This window comes from Mustela nigripes, chromosome 15 (genome assembly GCF_022355385.1).
Source record: "Mustela nigripes isolate SB6536 chromosome 15, MUSNIG.SB6536, whole genome shotgun sequence".
NCBI lineage: Eukaryota > Metazoa > Chordata > Mammalia > Carnivora > Mustelidae > Mustela > Mustela nigripes.
Window position 1 is genome coordinate 82,714,313 of NC_081571.1, and position 23,443 is coordinate 82,737,755.

A 23,443-nucleotide genomic window follows, 5' to 3' on the forward strand; every position below is an offset into this window, starting at 1 on the left:
CAGACCACCACCGTCGGTGATCTGTGTGGCACCCGCAGCACGGCCGGCCCTCCCGTGGGCTGCCGTCGCATGGAGCCAGGTGTCCACGCTTTACCCTGGGGGCTCGGAAAGAACACTACACTAGCCATTTAGCTCTCCAAACCCTAAACTCAAGCATGCGTGACGTCAGGACTGAGGACCCATCCCTGGGTCACAGCACGGAGAGCGTCCCGGCCGTGTTCACACGTTGCTTTCCTCGTGTCTGCGCTGTGGCTCCAGGTGCCATGTTGCCATGTGACAGGGACACCCTCTGAGCCCAGGCAGGGCTCCGGTCTCTCCGCACCTGCCTCCTCTTGGGTCAGGCATGGCTGGCGGCCACCTGCAGTATCACAGGGCCCCGGGCGCGGCGTGCGTTCCGTGGTGGGCGGCTGTCCATTGGCGGGCAGCTGTCCAGCGACTGTAGTACAGGAACCTCTTCTGTCCCGCCGTTGTGTGAAGCTGGCTCACACGCACAGGGCTTACACGCACGGGGCTCACGCACATGGGGGCTCAGCGCGTGGACCCCTCCCCGGCATTCACGGTGGGCTGAGCATGTGCCGGGCTGAGCAGAAAGTCTCACCACCCAGCAGTGGCCCTTCAGCAACAGCCCACATGGCCTCTGGCCGGCCCTCTCGACGTTCATGACACATCCGTGTCCCTCCGCGGCCTGCCTGCCGTCCCCGCCGGGCTCTGTGGCTCACAGGACCTCGTGTGCGGCCAGCGGCCCGTTAGAATAAAAAGGATGGAAACGTTCCTTGCGGCATGGTCCTACGGCATGGTCCTGCAGCATGGTCCCCAGTTGCCAAGCCTGGGAGAGCTCCAGTCGCCAAGCCTTGGGAGGACGAGCACAAGACACGGCCCAGGCCGACGGGGAGCCGATGCACACAGGCGAGAGAATTCCCCAGAAATGCAGCCACACAGGTGACTCGCACAGACGTCATGCTGAGCGAGCTACAGCAGAAAGTCCGAACGACGCAGACCCGTGCATGTGACGGTCAGGAGCCCACACGACCGTGACAGATGGCAGTCGGACGGTGGCTGTCCTGGGCAGGGTTGGGGATTAGGAAGGGGTGCAAGGAAACCTTCTGGAAAACATCCCGTGTCTTCGTGTGCGAGGCACGCAAGTGACATTCGTGGAGCCGTGGCGATGAGTATGCCACACGGACGTGAGCTCCCCGTCCAGAGAGGACACCGAGAGAACGGAGCGCAGGGCGGCGTCTGAACAGGGACATGGCCTTGGGCGCTGCCTCCCCGCTGCTCCTGGAGCAGAGCCGGGGTCCTCGTTCGGAGACTCGAGTCCGCCGCACCGAGAGAGATCACCACACTGCAGCGCAGACCGGCGCCGCCCTCCATCGGAGCAGGGAGAACCGTGCTTTCCGGGGTTACGTGGTCACTATCCACGGATGCAACGTCATTTCAGGGTGTCTCGGCGACCGCAGCAGAACACAGCCGGGCGACATCAGAGCAACCTGGGGAGCCCAGCGGCCCTGTGCGGTTGCCTCCTGCCGCTTCCCGGCGGGGTGATCTCCGCAGAGCAGTTAGCCTCTCCGGGCCTCCCCTTGCTCGTCTGTCGAAGGGGACACCGAGGACCTACTCCACAGGGTTGTCCTGAAGTTTAAATGAAGTTCTCGGGACGGGACCCCGCACAGTCACACGTGCACAGCCGGACGGGGCGGGACGCGGGTAGCCATGCGTGTCACCACCACCGTCGTGACCGCTGTCACTTCCTTGCGAACCCCGTCGTCTCTGTCCCTAGCGTCAGTAAGCCCGCTCGGTCCAGTAGAATCCGCTGTTACGTGGGAACACTCGAGGGCTTTGCTGCAGGCCGATCAGATTACAAACCCAGCGTGTGGGTTTTAGCCAGGCAGCTGGACAGGCTCAACCCTCCAGGGTTACCGGCTAACCTCGTGCACGCCTTCTGAGGGGTTTCCACGTCTGACCTCGTTCTAGGGCGACAAGGGAGCTCCGGGGAGAGCGGGCCTGTATGGCGAGGTCGGCCCCACCGGTGACTTCGGTGAGTATGCTGGGACGCGACCGCAGGCCGTCCGCCATCCAGAGCGCCCCGGGCAGGTGTGGCGGTCAGACCCCGAGATGCCTGAGGGATTTCGAAGCCAATTATTCCTATAAGGAACGTGACGCAGCCAAGTTGCAGAACTAACCACCTGCCGACGGGAAGGCCTGTCGTCAGCTGTTTTTTCCGCCCACCGCAGGTGACATCGGAGACACCATCAATCTGCCGGGAAGGCCTGGGCTGAAGGGGGAGCGGGGCGTGGCCGGAGCCCCAGGTACGTGAGTCCTTCCTGCCCCTTCACTGAGCGACAGCCCCGAGCCCCGCGGCGGCTCCCTCGGGCACTGGGTCACTGCCGGTGTGGCTGAGCCACGTTTCAGGGAATGTTTGACGTCTTCCAGCCCACGGGCAAGCAAGACGCGGGAGTTGTTTATTAAACGAAACTGAAGACCAAGTCAGGAAAGCTCTGTCTGTCCCTGGAAGGGACATTAGAGGACAGGAAGCCGATGGCACAGTGACAAGCACGTCCTGTAAATGGGGAGGGGCTCAGCAGAGGGCAGTGGGCGTCAGGCCAGTCCCTGGAGCGAGCGGCACGCCAGGCCCGGGGCCTCGTGGGACAACGCGGCGCTCCCTCCTCCCGTCAGAGCATCCTGCGAGTCCAAGGCGGACGTCCCGGCTTGTGCGCATCTGGGACAGGTGCCTCCCGGGGGTTTTCTCTCGGGGGGGCCCCTCCCTGCTGCAGTCCTGGGGGAGGCCCTGGAGGGGGAGAGAGTGCCCATTAGCTTGGCCATAGGGAGGCTGCTGAGCCCGTGCTTTGTCTAGAAGCCAGAGTGGACGGGGATTCGGCCTTGCGTGGAGTCAGAAAGGGGCCCGTCGAATGGCTCTGCGGGGCTCGCTGCCGATCTAGAACCTGGTCTCCCGGCGGCTTCCCTCCCTGCCCACGGGTACCCTGGACTCGCGGAATCGCCTCTTCTCAAGAATTTCTCAGACAGTTTGGTCTAGAAGAGCAGAAGTGTGAGGCCATGTTTGCTCTGTAGCCACGGATAAGGACCCCATTTCCCATCCATTCAACTGGAGACATGTCAGGGACGAGCAGCGGCTCCCCACCGGGAATCAGGGCTGTTCCCCCTTGAACATTTCAGTGTCACTTACCCACGGGCCCAGGAAGCAGAGCCTCCTCCGTGCGCACGGCCAGGGGACCAGATGTCAGGACTCCAGGGTCCCAGGCACACAGGGGCCATGACGTCAGCCACCCTTGGGATGCGTCCCTGTCCCTCAGATGGGAGGGGGTGCCCGAGAGGTCAGCCACAAGGCCGACCCGTACAGCCAAGGGGGTGCCCCAGGGAGCCCGAATCACATCCAGTCCCGGTGGGGCACCGAAGCTCAGGCCTGTCCTCGGGGGGACGACGCAGGTGGTTGTGAAGGAAGGCGCACCCGGCAAAGGGAGGCTCGGCGCAGATTGCTACGACACTGAAAGCATCAGTAGAAATAAGCAGAGCTGCTTCGTGGTTGCTCTTCAAGACCGTGAAAACGCGTGGGCCTCTCCCGCGGGCTGGATGTGCTCAGGGCAGGGCGGCGGGCGTCCTCCAGAGCCGGCCATCCAAAGAGGGGACGAAGGCAAAGCCGTGATGCGTTTTCTGGCCAAGGCTTGAAGCGACTCACGAGCATTTCCCTGGTGTCCTGGGGGTCGCCCCGGTCAGCCCCACCCAGCACATGGGGTGGACACCAGCGCGCGGGGCCACTGACTTGGAGACGGTGTTGGGGCGGAAGGACCGCGCTCCGATGCGCAGCCCGTTCACAGCAGAAGCACCAATGTGGAAAGACAGCGTCCCCTTCGGGGTGTGCCCCTGAGCCCTGCGAAGGCTGGGCCCCAGGGATGCGGCGCCTCCCCTGCTCCAAGCAGGACTCTGTGCTTCCAGGGCTGAAGGGCTTCTTCGGGGAGAAAGGAACAGTGGGCGAAGTCGGCTTCCCCGGGATAACAGGCATGCCCGGCGTCCAAGGCCCTCCCGGAGCCAAAGGGCAAACAGGTATGACCTCTTGCCGTCCACAGCCTCCGGGTGTGCGTCCTCCCCCGCCCGGCTGAGCCTCCACCCTCCAGGCCCCCCGCTGAGGCGGCCCGGGTGTCTGTGTCCTTGTCTGCTGCGACCGCACTCTGCCTCAGGAGGCTGCCTCGTGCGTGCGCCTTGCCTGTGACCTAGCTCGGCCTTAGAACCAAACTCAGGGGAGGACCGAGCCACAGGCCGCAGGGGGACGCGCAGGGGGCTGATGCACATGCTTGTGTGGCCCAGTGTCTGTCTCCCCGTGAACGCAGACCGAGCCCTGGTTCCGGGACCCCTTCCGTGCAGCGGAGTACGCGGAACGGGTTTGCAGATCCCGAGTTGAGGCGGAAAGTGAACAGGGAACTCGTTTCGAGCTTTTTTCTCGCTGCTGCTTTTGCTTTGTTTCACCTTGCTTTGTGTGGGACCTGGGAACCCCGACACCCATCCTCCGAATCTCCGGGTCCTCTGGGCACCCCTGCTTGGAGGACGGAAGGAGAATGGGGGAACGCAGGCTGCTCTCTCCTTGGCAAGGCTGCCTCACCCCCAATGCACCTGAATGAGGGGTGATTCCCGGCTGGAAGGAAGGCCGTGCTCTCCCACGATGCCCTCCTCCTCTAGCGAGGACCTGAACTGAGGGGTCAGTCCCACTTAAGGACACGTGTGCCCCCCCCCCAGGCTTCCCAGGACTGACAGGCCTGCAGGGGCCCCAGGGAGAGCCAGGGCGGGCAGGACGGCCCGGCGACAAAGGAGACTTCGGCTGGCCGGGGGTTCCAGGATCCCCAGGTAAGAAAGAGCATTTCTGCCTTTGCCGACTTGACACATGGGGTGGTTCTGAGCCAGTCTGTAGGGCTGGGGAGAGCTCCTGTTGGCCGGGCTGACCCCGCTAGTCGGCACCCAGGCAACGCCGACGTGGCCAGAAGCCCTGATGTTCTGTCCAGGGCTGGCCGGAGCTCAGGGGTCATCTGGCCCAGCCCGGGACAGGCCCTCAAGGCTGTGTTGCTTGGAATGAAAGGGGCTCACACACACCCCCACTCAGTGCCCACGTCACAGACAGCGTCCCCCCCCCCCCCCCCCCCCCCCCCCCCTCAGTGCCCACGTCACAGACAGCGCCCCCCCCCCCCGCCTCCCGTGTCTGCTCTAGGACTGCGTGTCCTCGGGAATCCAGCCAGACCGCTGGTTCCAAGCACGGTTCTTACAAACCAAACCCCCAGAGTGCCTCGGAGGTGTCGGGAAGAAAGGACACGCCACTTCCCCACAAGGCTGTGAGGAATCGGCAGAAAGATTCCAGGAAAACAGACTCGGTGGGAAGTGCATCTCCTGGTGACACGCACGTGACTAACTGACAAGTCGTGCTGTGTGGAACGGGCCAGGCTTCCGCGTGAACCGGACGGGTGACCGTGAACTAGCAGACAGAAGCAGAGCTGAGTCAGGTTAAGGTCCCCTCGCTCTCTGGTGCGTGCGGTAACCATGAACGAAACCCGCACAGGTTTTCCCGGCATCCACGGCGTCAGCGGCTTGCACGGCCTGCCAGGCACCAAAGGCTTCCCGGGATCCCCAGGTACCCACCGCTGCCCCGGCCACACAGCCACACCCAGCCATGGGGGAGGGGGCGCTGAGGGGCATCCCAGCCTCAGGGGCTCAGGGATCAGGGCAGCTCCCCTCCGGGGGCCGCATGGGTGGGGGCCCCAGTGCTTCCGCAGACCGAGAAGGGGTTCAGCCACCATCGGGTCTGGGGCACGGACGCTGCCTGGCCAGCTGAAATCTCCGCGGTGAACTCCGGCTCTGCTCCCGGGTCTCACGCCACTGCTGTTCTCCCGCCGCAGGTGCGGACATCCACGGTGACCCCGGCTTCCCTGGTCCTGCCGGGGACAGGGGTGACCCAGGAGAGCCCAACACCCGCCCAGGCCCTTTCGGAGCCCCAGGACAGAAAGGGGAGCGAGGAGACCCAGGTGAGGCCGAGCACCGCCCAGGAGCACCGCCTGCACCACCAGCCCCGGGCGGGCGTCTGTGAGTCTGAGAGATGAGGCGCAGAGCGGGCACGGGCCCTGCCGGTTGCTCTGCAGAACCTCTTGGCCAGCCCCCCCGCATCATACTCTGTTGTAGCCCATCGGGGTAGTGACTGGGGCGAGGACCTAGGGGCGGTCCAGCGGCGCGCGTCTCAGCGGGGGCGAGGACCTAGGGCACAAATCGCCTCTCTTACTCGCATTTATACGTCGGGGAAACGCCTGCCCCAGAGCTCAGTGTCCGATGGCTGTCTGTCTGTCTGTCTGCGAGGACGACTGTGACCCCGTAACTCTCCCTGACCTCCGCTGAGCTGTGCGCGCCAGAGCGCCCCGGCGTCCCCGACTCATCACAGCTGTCTGTGCAGCACCTGTTTTCGGGAATCCTTGTCGCCCCTGCCAGGGAGCCCCTACACTCCATCCGAGGGTCCCGGGACAGTCCGTCCGCTGCAAGGCCGCCCCCCCTGCACGGAAGTCACAGCAGCCCCGTGACCCGGTGGCGTCTGCACGGACGGGTGGTGCTGCCCGCTGGGCCACAGGCTCTGGCCGTGACCGGGGAGGGAACTCTCCACTAAGACACCCTGTTGACACTGAGCTGAAACAGGACGGGGGCCCAAGCTAGCGCAGGGTGGCCGCAGTGGGGACTGAAAGCATCCGTGTGGCCCAGAGGCCTCATGCGGCCAGGACTGGCACATCTGGTGCCAACACCCGGGCTGGCGAGCAACAGAACCAAGCTCTCGGGGCCACACACTGTCCCAGGCTCATCACCAAGCTCGATGCACGGGCCCTCCCTGGACCCAGCCTTGGGCGGCTCCCAGCACAGCCTCCTGCCCCCTGGAGCAGGAAGTGGCAGGGAGGGGAAACCATGCATGGACACGTGGGATGCTGCTCCTCAAACAGGTTTCTTCTGTCTCCCTCCCAAGGGGAACGAGGCCCCGTCGGGAGCCCCGGACGTCAGGGGTTCCCAGGCGTCACCCCACCTTCCAACGTGTCTGGCTTACCTGGTGACAAAGGGGCGCCGGGCATATTTGGCCTGGAAGGTAAGCAGGACTCCCGTTTCTATGGGGGCAGAAGCTGGTGGGGACCAGCTTACTTTGGAGATGCAATAGACTTCGTCTCCTCCTTGAGGACATTGTGCAAAGTGAAATAAGACACACAGGAGGGGACGGGCACTGTGAGGCCACTGGCTCACGGCCCGAGAGTGCTCAGATCCGCAGCTGGAAGAGGCCACTGGCTCACGGCCCGAGAGTGCTCAGATCCACAGCTGGAAGAGGCCACTGGCTCACGGCCCGAGAGTGCTCAGATCCACAGCTGGAAGGGAGGAAGCGGGAGCTGGGGCTGGGGGAGGCGGTGGCGACTCGCTGACTCCTGGGAACGGGACTTCAGTTTGGGAAGGCGAGGGTTCTGGGGTGCACGGCGGCGATGGATTTACTCGGAGCCCCTGAACCGCATGCTTTGAAATGGTGAAAACGCTAAGTTTTAGCGTACGTACGCGAAAATAGTCATCGGTGTTAGACCCGCCAGACTGTCCCAAACCAGTGACTTTGCATCTGGCCCCCGGGCACCTCCTGCCACACGTCCTGGCGCTCCGTGGCCAAGCCTGCGTCCGAGCCCAGGCCTCCCTCCCACATAACCTCTTTCTTGTGATGCACGTCCACAGGTTACCGAGGGCCCCCCGGGCCGCCTGGGCCTGCTGCTCTTCCTGGAAGCAAAGGAGACGAGGGGAACCCAGGAGCTCCGGGAAACCCCGGGACCAAAGGATGGGGCGGCGACCCTGGGCCCCAGGGCCGGCCCGGTGTGTTCGGTCTCCCGGGAGAGAAAGGTAACAGTGCCCCCCAAGGAATCCTCAACTTAGGGAGACGGCGGCACGGGTCAGAGGCGGCTGGAGCCCCCGCCACACAGGCGAGTCCTCCATGTCCTGCTTGTCTTGTAGGGCCCAGAGGGGACCCAGGATTCATGGGAAACACAGGAGCCACTGGGAGTGTAGGCGACCGAGGCCCTAAGGGACCAAAGGGAGACCGAGGACTCCCAGGTAAGTGGCCATTCGCACCCTGCAGACCTCCATCTCGGCACAGGGAATGGGTGTCGGAACTGTCCCTGCACCCCAGGCTTGGCGACTCCTCTGGGGGCCCCTCTGTCATGGGGACCTGCCATCGCCTCCGCTGGGACGTGGTGAATGACAGAAGAGCTGAGCGACTCTGAGACGGGTTATAATGCGTCTCGTCTCTGAGAGCAGCGGGGTTCCAGAAAGCTCCACCGATGGATTCAGCCGATGAAACAACGGAATACAGATGAGAGCAGGAAAGCCACAGCGTTCTCCTGTGCCAACGGGGTGTTCTTCTCCCTTTCCAGGTGCCCCTGGTTCCGTGGGAGCCCCTGGGATTGCAGGAATTCCCCAGAGGATTGCCATCCAGCCAGGGCCAGTGGGTCCTCAGGGAAGGAGAGGCCCCCCGGGGGCGCAGGGCGAGATGGGGCCCCAGGGCCCCCCAGGAGAACCAGGTGGGAGCCCCTGCTGCAAAGCCTTCATGTTTGCTTTGTCCTCACTGTGGTTTTCTGGCTGAAAAGGCTTCATTCAGCCGCAGTGATGCTGTGCCCCCTTCCTGCGTCCTGTGCTGGTGACCTCTGGTTCCGGGTCTCTGCAGGTTTCCGCGGGGATCCCGGGAAGGCAGGGCCCCAGGGGAGAGGCGGTGTGTCTGCTGTCCCCGGATTCCGAGGAGACCAGGGGCCCATGGGACAGCAGGGGCCGCTGGGCCAGGAAGGTGAGTGGTGGATGGTGAACAGGAAGAGGGCAGGGCCCTCCGTCCAGGTCTGGGAAGGGGTCCAACGGCACCAAAACGAGCAGAGAGGAGAGGCCGGGGCAGTGGCAGGGGAGGGACGTCCCGTGAAGAAGTGATGACAGTGTCCCTGGAGGGAGGAGTACGGAAAGGCAGGCTCGACCAGGACCGCGGATTCCACGCCTTTGAAGGGTCATCCTGCTGGAGGCAGACTGGCCGTCTTGTGCTCTGGGTCAAGCCACCCCTGGGGCGGCGTCATGGGAGGCCCGTTTCTAACCCAGAAATGCCCATGCGTGCAGGGAACTGCCTGCCCCCAAGAGGTCTGGCCGGGGTGGAGGAGCCTGGCTCTCGGGCAGAGGAAGCCCATGTGTGGGGTTGGGGCTGGACGGTCCTCCTTCTGGCTCCAAGGGTGGCAGCGCCTGGCCCCTGGCTCAGCACCCTGGCAGATCGGGTCGTCCGCAGGATGTTCTCAATCTGTGAGGGGCAGAGCCAGTGAGGGCCGGGCCTCGGGGAGAGCAGCCGCAGCCGCAGGAGGCGAGCCGGGTGGGCTGAGGTCCACACGGCAGCTGAAAGGCGGCCACTATCTCCCGGGATCCAGGGGAGCCGGGCCGCCCAGGGACCCCCGGCCTGCCAGGCATGCCGGGCCGCAGCGTCAGCATCGGGTACCTGCTGGTGAAGCACAGCCAGACCGACCGCGAGCCCATGTGCCCTGTGGGCATGAACAAGCTGTGGGGCGGATACAGCCTGCTGTACTTTGAGGGCCAGGAGAAAGCCCACAATCAGGACCTGGGTAGGTACCGCCGCCGGGCCCGGGCCACCCCGGTGAGGTTCGCACTCAGACGGCCCAGCTCCCCGGGACCCAGGGCTGCCGCCCGTTCCCACTTTGGGCTGCAGAAAACACGAAAATGTCCTGTGAAAGCTCTGAGCCTCAGGTCAGCACCCCAGAGAGTGCGCGACAGCGGCCTCCCTGGGCTCCAGGGTTCCCACCAGGCCCTTGCCCCCCACCCACCCCCTGCCTGGCCCCTAAGCCGCCGGCCCCTTGTGTGGGCTCTGAGAGCAGGCAGAAGGAGGCCCAGGGACAGCCTGGGCCGCAGGCAGAAGCCCCAGAAGAGCAGACAAGAATGTGTGTACACAAGCCTGCTTGAAGGAAGCCTGGTCGCCAGAAGGAATTCAAATGCCTCCCAGGCCCATAGAAGGCGTGTGGCAAGCCTCTGCTAGAAGCGGGGGTGTGCGGGGAGAGCGCCTTCGTCTGTGACAGCTGTGGTCAGGCTGACAGTTGGTGCACATTCCTGTCCGCACGTCCTGGTCCAGCCGCGGGGCGGGGCCGGCTTGCTGTGGGGCCACACCCTGGGCTCTAAGCTGGGCCGGGCTCTCTCCGGTCTCACCCAGCCCTGCCCTGAGATCAAGCTGATCTTCATACCTTACTAGGGATGGGTGTGGCCGGCCGTCCTTCTGGGAGGGCCCCTCAGGGTGTGCTAAGCCTGTCTGGATCCCATGGGTGATTCTTGGGGCTGGTGTGTTAAGACCCCCAGCCAGCATGTTTGTTCATAAAGACCCACTCCCTGCCGACCCCAGCCTCATCCAGAGGCGTGTGTGCCAACTTCTGGAAGAGCAGGGCAGAAACATCAGGTCTGAGGCCCCTCAGGCGGTTGCTGGGTGGGCCTGACGCCCGGGATCCTCCTCTGGCCTGCTCGACTGTGACCCTGGGACCCCTCTCCACAGGGCTGGCAGGCTCCTGCCTGGCGCGGTTCAGCACCATGCCCTTCCTGTATTGCAACCCGGGTGACGTGTGCTACTACGCCAGCCGGAATGACAAGTCCTACTGGCTGTCCACCACTGCCCCACTGCCCATGATGCCCGTGGCTGAGGATGACATCAAGCCCTACATCAGCCGCTGCTCCGTGTGTGAGGCCCCAGCTGTCGCCATAGCAGTGCACAGCCAAGACGTCTCCATCCCCCACTGCCCAGCTGGATGGCGGAGTCTGTGGATTGGATACTCCTTCCTCATGGTACGTGATACCTGCCTACTTTCTCTCTGAGCGTGGAACTGGGTGGAAATCTAGTTCCTCTCGCAACCACATGCTGCCTGGGGAAGCAAGACAACTGTCTTTGTAAGAATAACCACACAGGACAGTTGTTCAGGTTGTGCACTGCACAAGGGTGCCTGGCCAAGGGGATGACAAGTGCACTTTTGCCTGCACTTTGCTAACTGAGCCATGTTAGGCATGGGCTGCCCCCAGCTATGGGGCCCATGAATTTGCCACCATGCCTTAGTGTGGGGTATAATCAGGATAAACTACGCTGCCATGATAGCAACACTAAAGTTTTCCTGCTTACTCCTCCATGGCAGAGAGAAAGGAAAGTCCAGCAGGGATAGTGGGCCTTGTGATGCACTGATAGTTATTATAACTGTCATAACTCCCTACTATATTGACTAGACACCCAATGTGTTAAATATTTCATAAATTATATATATATCATAACCTGTACGTTGTAGGAAAAGAGAAGAATTGCTGTCTTACTGTTTTTAGAAGCGCTAGTGCTGCATCATTTGAAGCAGCAGAATCCTGAGTTCTGTGCAAAGACAGGCACATGGTCTGCTTTCCAAGAAGCTGACCCTGTAGGTGACTCTTGAGGACAGACAGAAAAACCCCTTTTGGTTGCACGTGACCATCAGGGAGCCTTGTGCGTAGGCAAGCCACACACTCTGATCTTTTAACTTGCTTTAGAAATTCAAAAACAAAATGGACCTTGTCCCTCATAAAGGGAGCGACGCAGTCCCAGCTCCGAGGCTCCCTCCAGCTGTCCTTCCACTCCCCGTGTGGTCTCAGCTCCTTCACACCAGGTGGGGTGGGAGGCGTCTGTCTGCTCACCCGAAGCAGAGCACGGCTCTGGGCCAGGGAGCCTCTTCCGTTCTGTGAGCAGAAGATTCCAAAGCTTTCCCTTCCTGTGGTTTTGTGCGGAGAGGAGAACCCAGGTTTCCCATCCAGAACGTCCCAGAACAGCCTCCCTTGCTATGGGGTCCTGTAGTCACAACCACTCCCAGTGCACAAACCACAGCCCGCACTTCCACGCCAAGCAGCACGTGTCTCCACGAGCCTCCTGCGTGCCTTGGCAAGAGCGGCCGCAGTTATGAGACCAGGAGAAAGGTCCCTGTGACGCCGGTGCCTCCGCACCGCAGCAGCCCAGTCATCTCAGCGGCTAGTTGTTGTTCACCGTCCCCCGATGGAAACCGTGATCACCAACTCACCTGTTGGTTACAGACAAATCGGCAAGCAGGGATTCTCCACACTGCGCCCGTCCCCGCTCCACAACCTCAAGCCGAGTTGGGGCTCGAGGGGCCACTGTCCTTGCTCCTTCGTTTTACCTCACCAGCCTCCCAGGCTGACCCACACGATGACTTTGTTTTCTTTGTGTTTTTTTAAGATTTTATTTATTAATTTGAGAGACAGACTGTGAGAGGGAGCACAGGTAGGGGGACTAGGAGATGGAGAAGCAGGCTTCCCGCTGAGCAGGGAGCCCGATGCGGGCTCCAGTCCAGGACCCTGGGATCAGGACCTGAGCCGAAGGCAGGTGCCCAACAACTAAGCCCCCCAGGTGCTATTTTTTCTGTAAAAAAAGGTTAAATTCTGGTATTGCAGCTGCCAGACAAACACTTCATTCCTTGAGTGGATGATGCGGGAGATGGTATTTTCCCAGGTGAAGTCATCCGCATCCACTGGCGATAACCCACTTCCGTTGTTCTGGTTTTCACTTAACCACCGGCTGTGGGCGTGGGCTCCGGTCCCTGGGGCTGCTGTCCATGGGCCACCCAGCCTCAGCCGCGTCCCTAGCGCGGAGCGTGCTGCAGGCGGGCTGTGCAGGCGAGGGCAGATGTCCAGGGGCGGGGGAGCAGTGAGAGGGAAGTGCCTCCCAGCCCCCAGCGACCCCTGGGGGTGCGCTTACCGCCGGGTCCTGTCTCCCTCTGTGCAGCACACGGCCGCGGGCGACGAGGGCGGTGGCCAGTCGCTGGTGTCGCCGGGCAGCTGCCTGGAGGACTTCCGTGCCACGCCCTTCATCGAGTGCAACGGGGGCCGCGGGACCTGCCACTACTACGCCAACAAGTACAGCTTCTGGCTCACCACCATCCCCGAGCCCAGCTTCCAGGGCGCGCCGTCCGCCGACACCCTCAAGGCGGGGCTCATCCGCACCCACATCAGCCGCTGCCAGGTGTGCATGAAGAACCTGTGAGGGCCGCGCTCCGCCGGGGGCCGCTCAGGTGCTTCCTCATATCCTGTTACCTCAGAGGGCGCCCCCCAGACAGAGCTCCTTCTCGCCTCCGAAAGCCCGGTGGAAAGGCTACCAAAGAAATTCCGCACCCGCGCTCATGCCACACAGCCCCTCGCCGTGCGCGGGTACCGGTCCGCTCCCCGCCGCGGGCGCTGTCCCGCACCCCGCAGCCCTGCCCGGTGGCACTAGACTCTCCGCTAACTTCTCCCTCCACACCTGTGCAGTCACTGCTTCCGAGCACCGCCCCAGCCGCCGACGGAGCTCCCGGCGGGCTGGTGTGGACAAAGGAAGCCTGAGCTCACCGTCGGGTCCCCAGGGCGGGGTCTCCGGTCCCTGCGCCAGCAGCTCTGTTTCCTCCCAGAGACCACTGATGTGGCTTTGAATCCCCTCAGGAAAGCCAGGTGTGCCTTTTCTTTTGGAAGACTTAGCGGGTCCTGCGGGTCTCCTGTCCCGCGTGTCCTTGCAGAGTCCCCGGTGTGGGCGCCCCGAGGAGCAGACCGCGGCTCAGCTCTGCTGTCCGCCCCGCCCCCAGGCTGCGCACTCGGGAACCCACCGCCCCAAGTGGCCCCGGGGACTGACCCTCTGTCCTGGATGACTTGTACGCCTCTGACTCCTCTAACCTCTGTAACCACCACAGAATAAAAGTTGGTTTTGAGCTTTTTATACCCCGTGTCGTTGGCTGCCTTCATTCGCGTCCGAGGGCACAGGTGGCCGGCGCAAGCCCCACGTGGGTGAGCCGGTGCCCGCGGCACTTCTCCCGAGATCCCGCAGGCGGAGCCCAGGGTGTGGCGCTGCCATTCGCGCTCGGGGAGCCGTGCGTGCTCCCACGCCCCAGCCGCCACTCGCGGGAGCCATGCGGAGACACACTCGTGGTGCCGCTCAGGTGCTTCTCGCCCAAGGCCCCGGACCAGATCTCCGAACGGCCAGGAAAGCCGCAGGCACACTCTGGCTTCAGTCTCTCTGGAACCCGGCTGGTCTTTGGGAGCCCAGCTCAGAACTTGTTTTACCCTTTAAAATTCAATCTCATATTAAATGTTTCTAATGGGAATTTCCACGTCACAAGGTAAGCATTCCGCCTGACGATGTTGTTTGAGATATACCAGCGACCACCTTCACTCGCCTTCCCCCAGAAGCTGACCAGGACAAGGACTCTCCACAGGAGGGTCCTTTAGGGTCATGAGCCCCCATTAGGGAGTGAAGGGGTCTGGCAGAGTGAACCAGGAAGGAGGACACCTTCCTAAGGGGGCAGCCACCATGGGCGATTTAGGGCTCCCTCCTGTGGGCACCCACGGAGGACGGCCACAGAAGGAGCCTCACCTTGTGCAGCCTCGGCACTGAAGAGGGTCGTGTCCCTGCGCCGGCTCTTGCTCCTCATGGTCAGGGGCTGCCTGCGACTGTCCGGTCCCTTGTGCTCCCAGGTGCGCGGGCTGAGCAGGATCCCAGGTGGGGGTAGTGGAAAAGCAGCAAAGCTCATGCAAGATGCCACGGGCACCACCTTACACTGATGGTTTCCATAGCAACAGCCCTCGCACCACATGGGAGGTGAGGTTTGAAGCCAGGATTTGAAAAATGCCCAGCACAGGGGTCCCCGCAAAACTCATGGAGGCAGCTATTCCGGACTCCGGTCCCCAAGATCAAGGGGCTCGAAGTGTGTCCCAGTCACGACGGCAGCTGGGCTTGGGTGGGAAGCCATGAAGCACAGGGCACTGGGGACCCTCTCCCTAGTGGGCCACAGCCCCTGGCGGCCTCCCCATCTACAGACTGGCCCTTGTGGGACCGGCGGGGGAGGGAGATCTCGCAGAACACAGGCCGACTCCCGGGAGCCTTCCTTCCACAGCTCAAGTTCAAGAGCAAAGGGCAGCTGCAGTAGGCCAGCTCCAGAGGTGCGAGTCAGGTGATGACATGAACGGGCCTCACTGCAGCTGCTTCCAGAGCCCATCTGAGCACTGGGTCGGAGTCCAGCCTCTCCGTGGTGGGAGGGGGGACCCATGCTCTTCCCTGAGCTGACTTACCCCTAATTCTATGCTCTGGAGAAGGGAGGGCTCCTAGAAAGGGGATTCTTGCATCCGGGTTATGGGGATCCTGGGGTCTCCCTCCCTGCCCCAGCACAGGAACCCCACCCCCACCACCTACAGAGGCGTGAATGTGCGAGGCCCCCAGAGGGCTAGGCCAAGGGTGGAGGGTGGGAAGTGCTTCTGGAGACGCACACACGCTGTGTCTGGGGGATGGCGGGTCCCCCTCCCCAGGCCAGCCCACCCGGCTCACCCTGCCCTGACCCTCAGCACCAGGCTCTGCTTCCAGGCTTCCAGGCCTTCCCAGTACAAACAACCCGACGCGAGGACCCATGGGGCCTGCCTCTGGTGTTGGACAGCAGGTGCACAACCGACCCAACCTTGAGGGGGGACACAGCAGCACACGGAAGGTATGTGGGGAAACCGGGTGCTGGCAGTGGGGCTGGCTGGACACCCGGGTGAGGGTTTTCCTCGCATGCAGGCAGCTCTGTCAGAACTGAGTTCAGAAATGACAAAGTTGGGAGCTGGGGGGGTCAGTGGGCTAAGCCACTGCCTTCAGCTCAGGTCATGATCTCAGGGTCCTGGGATCGAGCCCCGCCTCGGGCTCTCTGCTCAGCGGAGACCCTGCTTCCCTTCTCCCTCGGGCTGCCGCTCTGCCTACTTGTGACCTCTCTCTGCGTCAAATAAATAAAAACCTTTAAAAAGAAAAATAAATGACAAAGTTGTACTTCTAAGAGGTCAGCCCACAGCCTGTGCTGAGGGGGAAACAGGGCTCCCAGCTCCCAAATTACACCATTCCCAGCCCGAACCATCCAGGCTGCTGCTGCCCCACACCCCACCTCAGGCGCCCAGAAACATTCAAGGAAGAGACGTTGTGGAGAAGGCGGCATCCATCACACGAGGACGGTGGAGCCCGGGGAGAGAATGCGCAGTGGCGGCTCTGAGACCAGGGGCAGCAGCCTAACCAGCTGTCCGTGGCCTCCCCACCCCCCCGCAGAGAAAAAGAAGGAATATTCGAGGTCACCAGCTCAAACCCACATCCAGCCAAGAAATTCCCTGTGTCTCTCCACCGGCTGGCTCACTGACCCAAGTGACCTGAAGCTTCCCCAGTGCTGACCGGGTTCCCTGTGTGGGGACCGGGCCCACGCGGTCAGAGGTGGGAACCCACGAGCAGGCTGGGACCCATGGACTGGGCCGGCATCCGAAATCCACCTGAGACAGAGCCCACGTGACGCCTATTTTTAGAACAATCAAGGGTGAAACACTTCCGTGTGGTTGATGGAGAGAACGTGCCATCCCTGGGCAGCCCCCAGAACACATAGCCAATCAGGGACACAAGCTGGGGGTGCTCAGGGCAGATGGGCAAGAGAAGCAGAGAACATTCGGGGGAAAGGGCGACGGGAACCCAGCCAGCCCTGCCTTCCAGCAGGGACCACAAGACTTTCCCAGGACACTTTCTCCTGCACAGGCCACAGAGACAAATCCCAGGGCCTCTCTGGCTGGTGGCAGGTTTCGAGGGCAGGTCACGAGCAAAGGGCTAATTAAACCAGCTTGACGACTCACAGATTCATTTTCACTCTCTCATGGGCTCTGCTGTGGGACTGAAGTCTGAGACCTCTGGATGGGCTCGAAGAACCCGGTGTCAGAGCAGGGGAGCCCCAGGCAGGGACAGGAGGCTGTGCTCGCTCCGTCCCGCAGGCTGGCCCACGCTCGCGCCTGGAGAAGGCGCCTGGAGAAGGCGCACCGCAGGGGAGCAGAGGAGGCCGTCTTGGCAGGACCCCCCAGCAGACCGCAGCCCTCAGCGCAGTCACCGCACGCTTCCCCCAGAGTAAGGACTGCTTTCTTGCTAGCCTCTGCCACACCTCTGTTATGGACGACCGACCCCTTCTCTCCCCCAAAATCCGTCTTTGGAAGCCCAGACCGCCAGTGGGACAGTATTTGGAGGTGGGGCCTTTGGGAGGTCAGGGGGTAGGGTCCTCACGATGGGACTAGCACCCTTGCAAGGAAAGAGAGCCCAGAGCTTGCTCTGCCCACTCGTGGACACAGTGAGAAGGTGGCGTCTGCAGGGGGAAGGGGCCCGACCAGATCTGCCAGCCCCCGGACCTCCACCTCCAGCCTCCAGGGCTGCAGGAGAGAGATGTGCCCAGCCTGCGTGTTGCTCCAGCAGCCCACGTCGGCTGAGACGCCCCTTAAATTTTTCAGAAACAAACCCTGCTGCTTCATACCCTCCCTGTCTTAGAATCCCCTGGCGACAAAGCCGCCCACCCACCAAGCACGGGAAAGGGGGCTTCGGGTCAGTAATCGCCCGTGTGACCCACGAAGCACACCTGAGCAGAGACAGACCTAGATTTCTGTTCCTGGAGCTCCTGTCTCGAGACGACAAACGGACTGATCTAAATATTCTGCAATGTCTAGGGGTCCACTGCAGTTTAAAGACAGAAGCGCTCAGCTCACTGCCATCTCCCAGGCACCCCCAGCAAGGGCCCACCAGGGGTGAAAATAAGGTCTCAGTCAACAGTCTGCACACCAAGGTCTTCTCATAATCCTTTTTAATAATAATCATAGCTCGCACGGCTACAACCAGTATGAAAGCAGGAATCCTGGACTTTGTATAAATTAACAAGGCAAGAGTCAAGGTGACACATCCACACAGAAAGGCCAAGCGGAGAGACTGCCACGAAGACAATGTCTGCGAAAACACGGAAGTGGGACAGGTGCCACGGCCAGGTGCCCACGCACACCAAGTACCACGCCAGGGGCCACGGCCAGGTGCTCATACACGCCAGGTGTTGCAGAAGCCGGGCCACAGGCTTCTGCAAGGCCAGGATGTAGGAACGGACCAGCACCGCACAACGGTCCTTGGGAGTCTTGGCTCAGAGGAGTGTTTTCTATAGGCAATTCCCGTGTCCCCCGCTTCCCACGCAGCGATGCAGATGGAGGAGCCGTCCCCACAGACACGGAACACCCGCTGTTGTTGTCCCCAGACGTCCACCTTCGTGTGCCGCCTGCTCGGCAACTCCGCGTGCCTTCTGACCGCAGCACACTGGGCCGACCCCAGCCCACCGCGGACACCGGGGCTCGGGGCCCCGCGGAGTCAGGCGCAGCACCCAGACCTGGTCTGTCTGGGCGTCTTGCGGCTGCTGATGTCCACGGTCTGCGGCGGCCCCTGGGCTCTCTGCCGCAGGATCAAGGGCACCACCATGTCGAACAAGGTCTCGAACAGCAGGTCCACGTTGTAGCCGGTCTTCGCGCTGGTCTCAAAGCACATCTGCTCGGCCGCAGGCACGGCCTTCTCGTCCAGCATCTTGTACTTGAGGATCTTTCTGTAAAGGGCCACGGCGTCCTCCGGCTGCACCAGCTTGGGCACTTTGGGTGACCTGCCGCTGCCGGCAGTCCCGGGGCCGGGCCCGTCCTCCTCCCGGCCCTCGGCGGCCCCCTCCTCGACGAGGTCCATCTTGTTGCCCACGACGGCGAAGAGGCAGTCCGTGCTGGCCGTGTCCGTGAGGCCCAGGAACCTGTCCTCCAGCTCCAGCAGGCTCTGCGGGTGGCTCACGTCGTAGGTGAGGATGACCGCGGCCGCGCCCCGGCAGTACAGGGAGCCCAGGCCATGGAACTGCTCCCGCCCTGGCCGGGAAGATGGAGAGACAGAGAGAGAAAGACCCCAGTTATGTCTCGTGCAAGGACGTGCCCCCCCAACCACACCCCACGGCAGCCCCAGCGGGACGGTGGAAGTGGACCCAAATGCAGGTGTGGTCAGAGCCAGGCTGGTGGAGACACTGTCTTGCACAAAGGAGTGAGCGGCCCAGGCCCTACGGGATCCAAGGATGGTGCCCTTCTGCCCCAGGAGGTGGCACAGGCAAACCTTTGAATTTCACTGCACGCATGTAATTCAGAGAAAGGGTCACGGGTTCACACCACTTGGGTAGAAAGGGACCCCTGACAACAAAGAAATAAAGAACCTTTGGTCTGTGAGTCTTAGGAGCTTGGACAGAAGGCATGTTACCCACACACGTGTATTTATTTAAAATGTGTGTCCTTTGCTAATAAACCACCATTTTCAGCCAAATGACCAGAGAAACACAAACAATTTCTACCGCAATCCTCATTCTGATCTGGCCCTGACATAGGCCAAGCTACCCCGCCCCCCTTCCGGGCCGGCTGGCTGCCCGCCGTGTCCAGCCCCGGGGAGAGCAGCATGCCGAGAAGGCCGGCCTGGGCCCACACCGACCGCTGACGTCCCCCCGCACAGAGCCACGCGCAAAGCCACGGCTCCCGCTTCTCCAGCAAAGCCCCAGGCGACCCCCCACGTGATCCGGAGGGGCAGAGGCGTGGAGAAGGTGCTTCCAGGGCAGGCAGGGGCCGCGGGCAGCTGTCTCCCGAGATGCTGAGAGTGGACACGAGGGGTCAGAAAGCAAGCTCCCAAGGGCCAGCTGCTGACGGCGGCGTGCACCCCAGAGCCGCACGCTGCCCTCTGCACCGACAGCCAGCGGTCCTGGGACCCATCATTTCATGCCTCCGTCCCAGGCACTTCCTGGACCCACCCCAGGAGGCGATGCTCGAGGAGTCTTTAGAAACAAACAGGAACACAGGCCGCGGCGGGCATCAGCCGAGAAGAAAAGTGTGACAGGCTTCCCCCCATCGCCCTGAGCTTGGACTCCTCCGTCAGACACCAACCCCATCTCCAGCAGCGAGGAGGGTTTCCAAGAGGAAAAATGCTCCCAGCCCCCACCCACCCTAGCTCTCCCGAGGCAGCGGCCACAGGAGAGGGCGGCGGCCTTCTAGCCGTCCCGGGGCAGTGTGTCCGAGTCTGCCAGGCGGTTCGCTGGGGACGACTGGGGACAACTAAGCCCAGGCCTAGAATACTCTTCCTTTCCGGATAAAAACATCTGCTTTGCCTTTTAAAAACAAGAAAAAGGGGACGCCTGGGTGGCTCAGTAGGTTAAAGCCTCTGCCTTCAGCTCAGGTCATGATCTCAGGGTCCTGGGATCGAGCCCCACATCAGGTTCTCTGCTCAGGGGGGAGCCTGCTTCCTCCTCTCTCTCTCTGCCTGCCTCTCTGCCTGCTTGTCATCTCTGTCTATCAAATAAATAAATAAAATCTTTTTAAAAAATTAAATTAAATTAAATTTAAAAAAAAAAAAAACAAACAAGAAAAAGTACACAACAGTGATACGAGAAAAAGCTGTAGTAACTAAGGGCGCGGGAATGGAAGATCCCACCTGCCAGGCTGAGAGGAGCCCGGAGCCCGTCCGAGCAGCCGCTGCGGTCCCACGACCCACGGGCCGGGCGTCCCCGCGACTGAAAGGCTTACGGGAAGCCGCCTGCGCGCCGGACGCGCTGAAATACTGTTTTAGAGACTCTGCGGCGATCGGCTGCTTTCCGACGCGTGCAGCGCCCATCGTGGCACAGACACAGCGAACAGAACCGGGAACTGAACCCAAACTGAATTCAAGTGGGACGCCCTGGGATGCGTGGCATCAAGACCACAGCGAACACGGAGTGGGGTCGGGAAGACTCGGCCTCTGACAGCGGGCTGCACCCAGTCACAGTATTTGAACTCAAGCCTAGTGAGTTTTCTGGTGGTTTGCGGGCCTAGTGGAGTGAGGTCCTGCTGCTGCACCCCGAACCGCTCCGGGTCTACGCGGGCGGTGCGCACCAGCCCTCCCACCGTAGCCGGGCCGGGTCTCCCTCTCTCCCCGCACCATGTTCCCCGGCCTGAGGCCCCACATGCCAACTCCAAAGCCAAAGCCCCAGGAATTCCCGTGTTTCCCCTCCTGGGCTTCACTGAGGAACTCGACAGCCTCATGGTCAGATTCCAGGGGCGCCAGGCTGCCTCGCGCCAGCCCTGAGAGGGTCAGGAGAAAACCAGGAGCTGCTCCGAGTGGACCAGTGCGGCTGCGGGTGGTCGGACCCCGGACCGAGTGACGAGGCCAGGCTGCCAGGGTGGGCGAGCCCAGACGTGTGGCCTGCCGGTGACCCGGGCGGGCAGGAGCCCAGGAGAGCGACCTAGCCTCCTCCACCTCCAGGAAGCCGCCTGGGCTCCCCCTGCAGTGGGTCGTCCACAGGGCTGCACGTCGGGGGCCTGGGAGACTGTCCAGGACCCCTGGCTCATCTCAAAGCAAATCAAACGAACCCCGTTTCACTGGGGTCCCCCCATGTACTCATCCGCAGGAGGGCCTTCTCTTTGAGGCTGAATCATCTTCCATTGTGTGCCTGTGACACACTTTCTTTGCCCATTCATCTGTCCAAGGACACTGGGGGAGCTCAGAGCAGCAGGGACACACATACTGCGAAATGGCATCTACCCTGAGGCATGGAAGACAGCCACATCTGGAGACACAGAGACTGGCCTGGTGCTCACCAGGGCCTGGGGGCAGGGGAGAGGGAGAGCCGGAGAGCAGGAGGGGGAGGGAAGCTCGGGCCAGGGACCGGGAGAAGCTGGGGGGCATCAGAGCGGCGGACATGCCCACGCGGCCTTCCCAGCAACCACACAAAGGGGGCCTTGCCCTCCGCACATCTCAGAGGGGGCAGCCGCGACCGGAGCCCAGAGCCGGGACCCTGGCCCACCTGCGAGGCAGCCTCTGCTCTCACCACCCGTGGCAGAGCCGGACTCTGGGCACAGACCATCTGCTTTCAAGTCCCCACAGTGTGACCTTGGCAAAGAACTCTGAGTCCCCCCTTCCAGTGTCCTGTGGCCAGTCCCCCCCCCCCGAGGGAGGCTGTGAAAGTGTGGGACACGGGGAAGCTCCCAGCAGTGTGCGTGCTCTACGTGGGACCCCTCCCGGACCGGAGCACAGACGCCTTCCCAGGACCCCATGTCCCGGGATCGTCACCAGGCGCTCACACACGGGCTCCGGTGGACACGTCCACTCCAAGACCGCTGGTCTTATTTCATGAGCCTGCCTTCCAGAGGATGGCCTTCTCCCCAGCTCCGGGTGTGACACTGGATCTGCGGGGCTAGACCCGTGTGGCTGAAAACAGCCTGGCAGCAGGCACAGTGGGGGAAGGGGGACAGGGACACGAGTCGGCCGCCCACAGGGACCCCAGGCAGCTACTAGACAAGGGAAACTCCTCGATTGGCTTCTCTTCCGTCCTCAGCCGTCCTCGGCCCAAGGACCACCAGCCCTCAACCCCGAGCATGGTATCACTTCTGCTTAAATGGTCTGAAATAACACATGGGTGCGGGGCCGTCGGAAATCACAATGCTGGCTGCACGGTTTAAACACGGGCATGTGGGACGCCTGGGTGGCTCAGTTGGTTAAGCAGCTGCCTTCGGCTCAGGTCATGATCCCAGCGTCCTGGGATCGAGTCCCACATCGGGCTCCTTGCTCCGCAGGGAGCCTGCTTCTCCCTCTGACTCTGCCTTCCACTCTCTCTGCCTGTGCTCGCTCTCACTCTCTCTCTCTTACAAATAAATAAATAAAATCTTTAAAAAAAAAAAAAAAAAAAAAAAAAACACGGGCATGTTCTGATCCATTATTTCTGAAATGAGAGGGACGCGGGGACGCCCGCACCAGAGCACGTGGACCAGGATGTGGCGGGGGCGTGGGCGCCCGTGTGATTTGAGAAGCTCCCTGGGGAAGGCGAGGGGCAGCCAGAGGGGACCCCCACCAGCTTGTCTGGAGCAAGTGGGAGACAAGCCACCAGTTGTTGACGGGAGAAGCAGGAGGCTGCTGATTTCGATGGGCCGGAGAGTAAGGTCTACCAGGAAACACAGACACAAACAGGGGAAAAAAAGGAACTTTTTTTTTAGGCAGAGGATCACAGAGGGTCAGAGGAAGAGAGAGTCTCCTACAGACTCCGGGCCCAGCACGGAGCCCAATGAGATCCTCGATCCCAAGACTCCGAGAACATAAGCTGCGCGGAAATCAGGAGTCGGACACTCCCCCGACGGAGTCCCCAAGGTGCCGGGAAGGAGGAATTCGTAGAACACCCTGCGGGATCTGGACACCCAGCGGGCAGGAGTTCACAAAAACCCCAGAGTGGCCACCTGAGAAAGGCGAAGATCTCGGGTCACAGCACCGAAGGTGGGAATGGGGAGAGACAGGCGGCGTGGACACAGCCCGGAGGAGCCCCGTCTCGGCAGAGCTGTGCAGTTCCTCCCTTTGAGATCCTGTAAAAATAGAATCCCTCTTTTATGCCCTCAAGTCCCACTGTGGGACTATACACACGACCTGTGAGATTACTGCAGCTCGAACATCCCGGCTGTGTTCTGGCTCGAGTCCACCGCCACGGGCGGAATCTGCAACGTTCCCACCTGGCTGTGCTTCGGAACAGACGATAAGCACGGCTGGAGAAAGGCCTGGGGACACGGCCACCCCCAG

The 23,443-nt window shown here is 62.1% G+C and overlaps 2 protein-coding genes across 7 annotated transcripts in view; one reads left to right on the forward strand and one right to left on the reverse strand.

The window, feature by feature from the left end:
- COL4A2 (collagen type IV alpha 2 chain) overlaps positions 1–13,771 on the forward strand; it is a 154,496-nt gene extending 140,725 nt beyond the window's left edge. For both annotated transcript variants that reach the window (XM_059377881.1, XM_059377882.1), the window contains 14 exons: positions 1,969–2,032; positions 2,229–2,303; positions 3,946–4,053; positions 4,741–4,848; positions 5,552–5,623; positions 5,889–6,014; positions 6,989–7,105; positions 7,726–7,887; positions 7,999–8,097; positions 8,418–8,564; positions 8,708–8,824; positions 9,438–9,629; positions 10,562–10,848; positions 12,812–13,771. In XM_059377881.1, coding sequence (XP_059233864.1) covers positions 1,969–2,032; positions 2,229–2,303; positions 3,946–4,053; positions 4,741–4,848; positions 5,552–5,623; positions 5,889–6,014; positions 6,989–7,105; positions 7,726–7,887; positions 7,999–8,097; positions 8,418–8,564; positions 8,708–8,824; positions 9,438–9,629; positions 10,562–10,848; positions 12,812–13,069 — 1,932 coding nt within the window. In that variant the 3' untranslated portion in view covers positions 13,070–13,771. The remainder of the gene's footprint in view (positions 1–1,968; positions 2,033–2,228; positions 2,304–3,945; positions 4,054–4,740; positions 4,849–5,551; positions 5,624–5,888; positions 6,015–6,988; positions 7,106–7,725; positions 7,888–7,998; positions 8,098–8,417; positions 8,565–8,707; positions 8,825–9,437; positions 9,630–10,561; positions 10,849–12,811) is intronic.
- Positions 13,772–17,652: 3,881 nt separating this feature from the next.
- Positions 17,653–23,443, reverse strand: part of RAB20 (RAB20, member RAS oncogene family) — a 29,537-nt gene continuing 23,746 nt past the window's right edge. For 3 of the 5 annotated variants that reach the window (XM_059377885.1, XM_059377888.1, XM_059377887.1), the window contains one exon: positions 17,653–18,744. In XM_059377885.1, coding sequence (XP_059233868.1) covers positions 18,215–18,744 — 530 coding nt within the window. In that variant the 3' untranslated portion in view covers positions 17,653–18,214. Of the gene's footprint in view, positions 18,745–23,109; positions 23,233–23,443 lie in introns of all 5 variants that reach the window. The other 2 variants (XM_059377884.1, XM_059377886.1) reach the window with 1 other exon arrangement.